Raw genomic sequence first — 9,275 nt, 5'->3', positions numbered from 1 at the left:
AGTCTCCCCCGGACTCCTGCTCATGTTTTAGAGGCATGCACTAGACTCTAGTATTTCATTGTTTTCCACACTCTGCTCTGTATCCAGGAGGAAAGGACAGCTTGCAGATGCATCGTATGCACAATGATGGGTGAATCTTGATCTAAGGAGATCTTTGACTAAGCTGGGATGCTACTTGAAACATTGCATAGCAGCCACCATCTTGCCCTTCTTGACTGTGTCTACCATCTTACTTTGGAGACAGCATTCGGTGCATTCAGTTCCTCCTGGCTGCCTGGATTCATGCCTTTTTATCCTAACAGCTGCTTATTTGCATAGCCTGTTAGAGGTACATCCCTATCAGCACACTAATGGGTTTCCTCTAGCTTCTTGGATATTTTTCCTTCCTCTTTTAGATTTTATAACAAATAGTAACTTTGCCTTTGACAAAAGTGCTTCCTGCTTGAAAATTTCCATCTCTCCCAGTTACACAACAAGGCTGGACTGAATCGACTCTCCTTTCGACGCAGTAACGCTTATGCTCCTCTATGAGACTTTCCTGGAGCTCCTAGTTTCTTCATGGATCTTTCTGGAGTTGTAGATGGGATTGCATACCTATCATTCCATTTATCAGTTCATCATTTATAGAATGCCTGCTTCTGTATTCCAGGTCCCAGCTACTGTCCAGGTTTTGAAACAGACAGAGCATTTGACTGCTTGGTTTTAGCCTCATAACTATTTTAGGAGTGCATTGAAAAGAGGAACATCTTCCCATGGCTACTAAATGCAGCAAGGGAGCAGTCCGCAATACTAAGGTGATATGGGGTGGTAGTGGTATTGGAATTCAAAGATATTAGCCATACACACTGTTAAGGTCAAACACCTCTAATTCAAACACTGAAGAACTTGAAGGGGATCCATTTTGAGGTTATCTGAGCTACATAATGAAACTGTCTCAAAAAATGCAAAAGTCTGGGATATAGCTCAATATTAGAGCTACTGCCAATCCTTAGCAAATGCAAAGTCTTGGATTTGATTCAGGCAAACATGTAGACAAAATCATTTTAAAATTAAAATAGGGCCAGGCATAGGGGTGCATGACTTTAACCCCAGCACTCACTGGGGGTGGGATGGTGGCAGAGGCAAGTGGATCACTGTGAGTTGGAGGCCAGCCTGCTCTACATAGTGAGTTTGAGTACAGCCAGAGCTACACAGTGAGCTCCTGTCTTGAACCCCCCCTACACATCCCCCCAAAACGGTTAGAATTTTTTCTAGTCTACTATAGGGGGTTTTAATAGTTATGTGTTATGCTGATATAGTAAGAGCATACATGTAATGAGAAATTAATAATTCATTATTTTAAACGAATACATTTCTCACAGTACTAATGTTTTGGATTGACATTGTTTCAATGTTGGATCTTGTCCCCTGCTAGGAAAGAGCTCTACCGCTGAGTTACACCCCTATTCCAACCTAATTCCTATTTAACATTTCCTTTCAGTGAAATCTTTGAAGGTAGAGAGAGCCAGTGGGATAGCTTGTCAGGCAAGTCTGGCCATCCGTTTAATCACTGAAACCACATAAAGGTGGGAGGATGGAACTGATTCCACAAAGTTGTCCTCTGACCTTCACACTCGTGCGTGGTACCTGAGTGTTCATATTCCATGCACAGGCACACATTGATATTATTAATAATAAAATCTTTGAAGGTGGCTGTCTCTTAGTGAAGTTCTGGAAAGGAACTTTTAAGTCTGCCGATGGGGAGGACACAAAGGAAAGGAGGCATTTCCCCCCGGTTCTTTGTGCAATAGAGCTCCTGACCATTGTGCTTTGTTGCAGACGTCTGAAGATGTAATAATTCTTTCTAAAAGTACAAGGAAAGGTCCACCAGTTCCTGTTCCCTGCCCAGCTAAGGAGCACACCTCAGCCTTCTTTTGTCTTCTGAAAATAAAAGAAGGATTAGAGCGTAAGGTTTTCTAAGCGCTAAACGCGGGCGCTTACAAGCTTCTGTGGTTGCACCAGAGTAAATAGCTATTGTAAAACAGATGTTCACCAAAATAAGGGTGCTCGAGGCACAGGGGCCCATGGAGCTGACTTAGGGCAGCGCACAGGTGGGGACAGCCGCCAGGTCGGGAATCGTGGGTGACTGTTTTCTGCAGGTGCCTCCTCCTCGATTTGGCTTCCAAGAGGGCAGGAACCGGGTGTTGCAGGGTGCAAGATTTGACTCCTGAAACAGCTCAAATGTTATTCCAGGTTGTAGACACTGATCTCGTGAAGTGTCCACACATGGCCCTGTCCAGGACAAACAGCATCCATATCAACCACCGCCCGCGAAGGGAGCGAGCCAGGGCTTGGGGCGCTAGGGGGCTGGCCCGACTGGGCTCAGTACTGCTGTTTTGCGATGATTGCTTCCTCCGCCCGCTCATCATCCCCATTCCTTATTCTGATTGGCTTTTCCTCCTGCTAATCGGTTCCGCCGCGCTGACCTCCATTGGCCCCCTACCTAGGCCCCGCCCCATGAGCTGGGCACGGGCAGTGGGGCGCCCGGGAGAGAACCCAGCTTGCTTGGGGTTTGGGGGAGGCGGTGGTGGCTCTGTAGAAGGAAGAAGAGTGGGGCGGGAGGAAGCAGTGGTGGCGATCCGGCCAGGGTGATGGTGCAGGTGCTGAGGGCCGGCGCGGAGCTGCCGCGCTGAGGGGCGACGGGTCCGGAGTCCGCAGCGCCGCCGCGTCGCTCCCGAGGACGGGCGAGCGGGCGGGAAGATGCTGAGCAGGTTGATGAGCGGCAGCAGCAGGAGTCTGGAGCGCGAGTACAGCTGCACCGTGCGGCTGCTGGACGACAGCGAGTACACCTGCACCATCCAGGTCAGCGCCGCGCCGCCCGCCCGCCCGCCCGCCCGCCGGCTCGCGGGATCCGGCTCCCCAGACTCGGCCAAGTTGGCGGGGTCCGCCGCCCGGGGTCGCTCCAGCTCTAACCCCGGCGCGGCGCTTTGTCCGCCCCGCAGCCGCACTGCCCGGCGCGCGGCATCCCAGCCCGAGCTCAGCCGGGCACTGGTACCACGCGCCGCGCGCCCCTGCGGGGTGAGTCGCGTCCTGCACCTGCAACTCCTGCTCTGCGCCCTCTCGGGCGGGGGACCCCGGGTCTCGGCTTCTTCAGCCAGAGGATAGGCAGCACCTTGGGCGGGCATCCTGAGCTAGGCGTGTAGGGCGGGAGACGCCTGCCCGGGCCGCCCCGTCGAGGGGTGCGGGCTGAGGCTCCCCCGGCCCCGCCAGGCCCGCCAGCCTTTATCTCCCTGGTTGGAAGGATAAAGGTTTATGTCATAATTTCTCCCGAGCGTTTGTGAGTCAGACGGAACGCGCAGCCCATGCAGAGTGGCCTATTGAAGGCGCCCAGCCCTCTGTGCTTTGAGGCTCTAGCTCCCTTCCTTGTCTTTTGATCCCCAAATCTCAGCGTGCTGGTTATTTCTGGGGGTGGGGGGCGTGAGGCAAAGATTTAGCAACAAGTCACAGAGATTTGGAGGTTAGCAGTGGCTGGTAAGAGTCGGGGACTTAGGGAAAAGCCAACAATGCAATAATGCCGCACAGCGTTTCTTTCAGAACCTGGTTTTTACAACCCTTTGCTTGTGTTCTTCACTACTGCTGTGTGGCGCGTCAGGAGTCTAATATGGTTTTCCCCAGGAATGCAGTCTGTCCTTTGTAAAGTCAGAGGTTGAAAACACTGACCATGCTCTCAGATTTAGTTCTTCAACCAGAGGACCCTGCGCTCACAGCCAAAAACTGCTCTTTGTGGAGAAGAAAATTTGAGTTGGACCCAGAAGGGTCTCACCTGATCCCTTTCCTTTCCTGCAAGAACCTGGAGGAGGCTTCTAAGCACAGATGTGGGGGGGCGGGGGGGGGAGCCTGCCTAGATTTTACCCTCAGGGTGCTCCCATTTATCTTCTGTCTGTCTGTCTGTCTGTCTATCATCTATCATCTTGCTGACAGAGCACAATACCATTAAAAAGAGAGAGAGAGAGAGAGAGAGAGAGAGAGAGAGAGAGAGAGAGAGAGAGACTTGTGAGAAAGTGAGAAAGACCCTGGGTAGAGAGTAGATGCTTAATGCTGACTGTGCTCAGTTCAGCCTCTTCCCCAGAAACCTGCCCCCCAGCCCCCCCCCCCCCGCCCCTCACCCCAAGCCCTGAGCTTAAGTGCTGATTGCTGCCAAAGATCCAGGAGAGTAGAGATTCAGCACAGACTCTTTTTGAAGTCTACTTAATATAGATTAAATGCCCATAAAAATGCGAGCCATGAAATGAAAGGGTTTTTGTAGTTAACCGTGATCGAGAGATGGTATGTATTATTTTCTAACTCCATAGTGGCTTGCTACTTTTTGTTTCTATGGTGTCATGGTTTCTATGTACACCCCCGCCCCCCCCCCCCGTTTTGTTTTAATGGAGGAGAAAGCATGGGATTAACACCTTCTCAGTTTGAGTACATTGTCAAGAGCTTTAAAAGTCTTGGCTTAAAAAAATGGCATAAAAATTTAACAAATGTGTAAAATAGCCTACCGAGGGCAGTGTGAGGTTTAGTTTTCATAAATCTTAAGAATACCTTTGTGGTATATAGTGACATAAAATTTCTTAGTAGATCATTAACTTTTGCCAAGGTATAGAGTACCAATGAAACACCACTCCTCTGAAAATGTTTGATAACCTTGTGGTTTTAGGTCTCAGGAAAGGCAACTTTTTATTCTTCCTTGAGCAGGTGAGGTTGATTAATATTGTAATTGGTGATGGTTCTTATTGTCATCGAGAAAAAAAAAAGAATGCTTTAAAGTTAAGTTGGACTTATCGGAGTAGTGCTTACTATATTCTACGGTGTTTGTGTTTATTTTTTGTTGCTTTTATAATGTTATAAGAATCATGGCTCCCATGCACAGTCTAGATGTCTTAACCATTGTACATGGTGGTTTTGGTGTAGCCTCTAAAACAGAGGGATTGTAGCACATTTGCCATTTGTTTTTTACATTACTATTTAGATGTTGCTTTGCTTTTGTTTTTATCCAGATGAGAAAAGGTTCGAAAAAAGACAGTATATGATTCTAATATTTTTATATGCAGTTTTTTTAAACAAAGCATTTAGAGATTGAGCTTTTCTTAGCAACTTTTCCTTTTTATATTTCTACTCTGTGTTGTGTGTGTGCCCATATGTGTGTGCCCACATGTGCTTGCTTGTTAAACACTCGGTACAGTTTTTAATATGGAAGGGAGGCGTGGGCTCCCTATTTAGCTAAACATTATTATTAATACTTTGAGAATGGCAATACTGTATATTAAATCTTTTGGTGATGATTTGCATGCCTTTTTTCTTAAAATGTTATACTTTCATTTAGATACGGTGTCAATTTTAGAAATATTTTTATGGCTTTTGAAATAACCAGAGACCATGTAGGGCAATACAGAATTAGAAATGTATCATCGGTTGGTGTCATGAAAGCCATGTTTGGTAAATTTCAGTCATAAGGCAGTTCTGTCAAGGTATTGGTTTAGCGGCATTTCATAATGCAGTTATAGTGGGCTGGCCTTTAGGATGTAATGATTCAGGTAACCAGAATGCCTTCTATCGTTGCAAAGAAGGTTCTCCCAGTCACCAGCCTACTCTTTTATCCTTTCTGATATGGAAATGCATTCGTAGAGCAAGAGAAATGAAAGTATACATAGGAGGATTGTAGTGTAATTGTTCCCTCGTGAAGAACAGTGCTAATAGCCAGTTTTGAAGGTCATTGCCTCATACATTCAGATCTGATCCATTTTTCTCAGTCTTCTGTTTTTTTGTCTATGCAAATCTATATTCATTTACCACATTTACTACCTGACTTTTTATTTAGGAGAAAATAGAAAAAGTGAAAAATGAAAAGACTAACTAGTATCTTTGAAGTCAACCTTAATGGGGTAATACAAATGTCTAGACATGCTTATGTATTATGTTTATGTATTATGTATTAATAGTTTATGTATTGTTAAGGATATATTGCAGACATAGTAGCAATATCTTTTGGACAAATAAGTATTTTCAAAAGAAGTATTATAATATTTTGGAGGTGATAACTGAATTATAAAGCCACCGTAGAAATGAGTTAGATTTTGTTTGAGACATATTTAAATCACAGATTAAGCAGTCAGGTTAAGCAGATTGTTCCGTTAGTGTTATAAATAAGCCTTGTGTGCAGAGGCAGTTCTACCTAGGGGCCAGTGTTTGCATTTGATTGTGGCTCAGCTAGTCATTTTGAGACCAGGAGTGAGGGAGCAAGAGAACAAACGAGCAGAGTCCTGGGCTTGCCAGGGACCTCTGCATTCACCGGCTGTACCTCATTTCCCTCACAATGGCATTATGGATTGATTATATAGCCATTGTACCAAATGAAGAAAATGGCATGGTAGGTTGGTGGGTGGGCCCTGTGCTGAATGGCTAATTATGCACTGAGCATTCTGTTAGACACTGTTTGTGCCTCACAGGAAAGAGGTGGATAGTATGGCTTCTGTTTTATAGATGAAAAGACAGGTCTCAGAGGTCAAAGGAATTTACTTACTGTTAGTAGGTGGTTTGACTGTATTTAAACCAATGTATTCTCATTCTTACTCTTGTTTACTCCCTATTCTGACTCCCTATCTTTCTACCTTACTCTCCTCATCTATATAATGGAAATATAATGCTTATTTCATAACAAAAAATGACTTGGAAATTTTTTTTTTAAACGAGGGACATCTAAACACAAAGTAGAATTGGGAAAAACTTCATTTTTTTTTTAAAGGAAAATCAGTCAGATTAAATAATAAGTTGTCTTATATGATTTCTAATTAGTCTCAATGAAGTTGTAAAATTCCATCCTGGGGTAGTTTAAATTTTTATTAGAGCCTTTCTTTAAACTGTAAGAAATTGGGCTGGTGAGATGGCTCAGCAGGCAAAGGTGCTTGCTGCCAAGGCTGATGACCTGAGTTGGATTCTAGGTGTCCACATGGCAGAAGAAGAAAACCAATACCTACAAACTGTCCTCTGACACCCCTGGCCCCATTAATAAAATAAAGCCCAGAGTTCTCACTTCTCTTCCTCTGTCTTCCCTGGGCCTTCGGTTTTAGGAAGAGGTCTATTCCTCTATTCCTGGACTATGGTTTGCCTTTTCTAAGAATTTCTGCTTCCTGTTTTGTAAGTTGGTCCTTTGGTTTCATTAATGCAGAAGGAATGTTCGTAGAAAATTAGGATAATTTTATTCACAGAGAAAACACAAAGCTGTTGTATTTTCATGAATATTGATTTTTTTCTAAAAAAAATTAGTGAACAGGTAATTATGCTGTCTCAGAATCTCTGTTACAATAAAAGCCAGCTAGTTTCTAGCTCTTGAAATTAAGATAACTGCAAAATTAGTCTCCCAGAATCCTAAAAGCACTTGTATTGCTCCTTGACTTCAGTATTAAATATTGTATAAAACTAATTAGATATTTTATAAAATATATCTTCTTGGCACAGAAAGTAAATTCTGAATACATGATTGTCTCCTCATTCTTCTTTCTGTCTGTGGGGTGTCAGCGGCACTTGGGGTCCAAAAACATTCACCACATCAGATTTTACTTACGGGTGTTTGTACGAATTTGCATTCTATTAATGCTTGGCATGAATGTGCTAGATGAGGCAATTCGGCAAACCATGTAACAAGAGAACGTGAAATGTTGGGTTTACTTCATTACCGAGAGACTCGTTTATCATAGCATCAGACGTTAAAAACAGGCTTTTGCTTGTTTGTTTGTTTTTGAGATAGACTATTATGTAGCTTTGACTGCTCTGGAACTCACACTGTAGACCAGGCTGACCTTGAATTCCCAGAGAGCCACCTGCCTCTGCCTCGGCGGCTACGCCGGGCACACAGACACTTTTGCTACAGATTTACAGTGGTTTATTTTATGCACAGGTTTGACATATGTAATGCCATACCAGAAGTAAGACGTTAAGCTGCTGTACTGAAATAATAAAAAAGATTTTGATGGCAAATCATACTTGAGAACTTAGGGAGGATGGAGTGAGAGCAAGCTGTAAGTCATGAGCCCAAAATTTACAGCACCTAGCTTAAGGACTATAAAGTTCTAGGTAAAAAAAAAAAAAAACCAGAAACAAAACATCCAAACATCTGTTTTGATTTGTGGTGTATGACTGTAGTGGCGATACCCCAAAATGTCATGTACCAGAAAACAATAAACATCTTATAACTCTATAACTCTTTTCATCTTAATCCTTATCTCCCAAACCAACTTTCTCTGAAGGACTCCTCCCAGGTGAGAAGGAGACGGATGTAAATGTGGTATTTATGTGATCTTTGGTATCTCTGATAACTCTTTGATTGTCCTTTGTTGAATTCACGGAGCCCTGTAAGCACCTTTTTTTCTCTTATCCTTCAGCTTTTGTTTTTGCCATTGTTTTTTTTTTTTCATCCAATATATAAAGTATAAAGAGTCCATGCCAAATTAATACTGTGCCATAAGTGCTTCATGGAACTTGGGTGGCCTGCCAACATTAGTATTTTGAATGTAGCATCCGTCATGGCTGCGTAAAGCACTTGGACTGTGATCCCTAACATCAGTACTATGCAGAATAGGATGTAGACCTCCAAGTGAACCGTGCTGTCCAGCTGTCACTAGTAAAGATTATTTCAAGGTGAATTCATCTTTGACAGACAGCTGAAGGAGCTAACCCTGCTTCATGGAGCAGCTGTCCGTGGGCCGCTCTCTTCTGGCCTTGCCAGTGCTCACATAACACGGGGAACTTGAAGAGGATTGGCAACACCTTGCAACTTGCTCATTTGTGTGGTGCTCAGAGAGCAGTAGTGATGACCAATCTGGTGACCTGGAACAGTCATTGTCCCTCTGGTTTTCTGGTTTTGAACCATCACGTTCAGGCATCTTTGTGATTTTTGTTTGTTTTGACTTTTATGCAGCTGAACAATTTGAGCGGTTCTAAGCCATTTCACCCCCATGTTGCTGGATTAGTATACCCCCGAATGTAAATATACCTAGTCATATGCCCATTCTGGCACTGAAACAGGTCTTCTATTCCATTAAAACTCTGGACATTGGTGACCAATACAAGTACCTTAAATATTGGGAGAGTCAAAGATGGACTAAGAAAAATAGAATCCCACTCACCCTACCCTTGCTCTGTCCACTATGCGTGTACCCTTGTATATGCATGCTCGAGTGCATAGATTGAACCTAGAATCCTTAATTGTTCCACTTTGTTTCTTGACATAGGATCACTCTTTTTTTTTTTTTTTT

At 43.9% G+C, this 9,275-nt stretch overlaps 1 protein-coding gene across 4 annotated transcripts in view; it reads left to right on the top strand.

Moving 5' to 3' along the window:
* Positions 1 to 2,513: 2,513 nt before the first annotated feature.
* Positions 2,514 to 9,275, top strand: part of Frmd5 (FERM domain containing 5) — a 258,036-nt gene continuing 251,274 nt past the window's right edge. For all 4 annotated transcript variants that reach the window (XM_021155309.2, XM_029473837.1, XM_021155314.2 and 1 more), the window contains exon 1: positions 2,514 to 2,841. In XM_021155309.2, coding sequence (XP_021010968.1) covers positions 2,740 to 2,841 — 102 coding nt within the window. In that variant the 5' untranslated portion in view covers positions 2,514 to 2,739. The remainder of the gene's footprint in view (positions 2,842 to 9,275) is intronic.

This window comes from Mus caroli, chromosome 2 (genome assembly GCF_900094665.2).
Source record: "Mus caroli chromosome 2, CAROLI_EIJ_v1.1, whole genome shotgun sequence".
Lineage (NCBI taxonomy): Eukaryota > Metazoa > Chordata > Mammalia > Rodentia > Muridae > Mus > Mus caroli.
The sequence above is the reverse complement of the archived record's forward strand: the minus strand, read 5'-3'. Positions and strand labels throughout refer to the sequence as shown.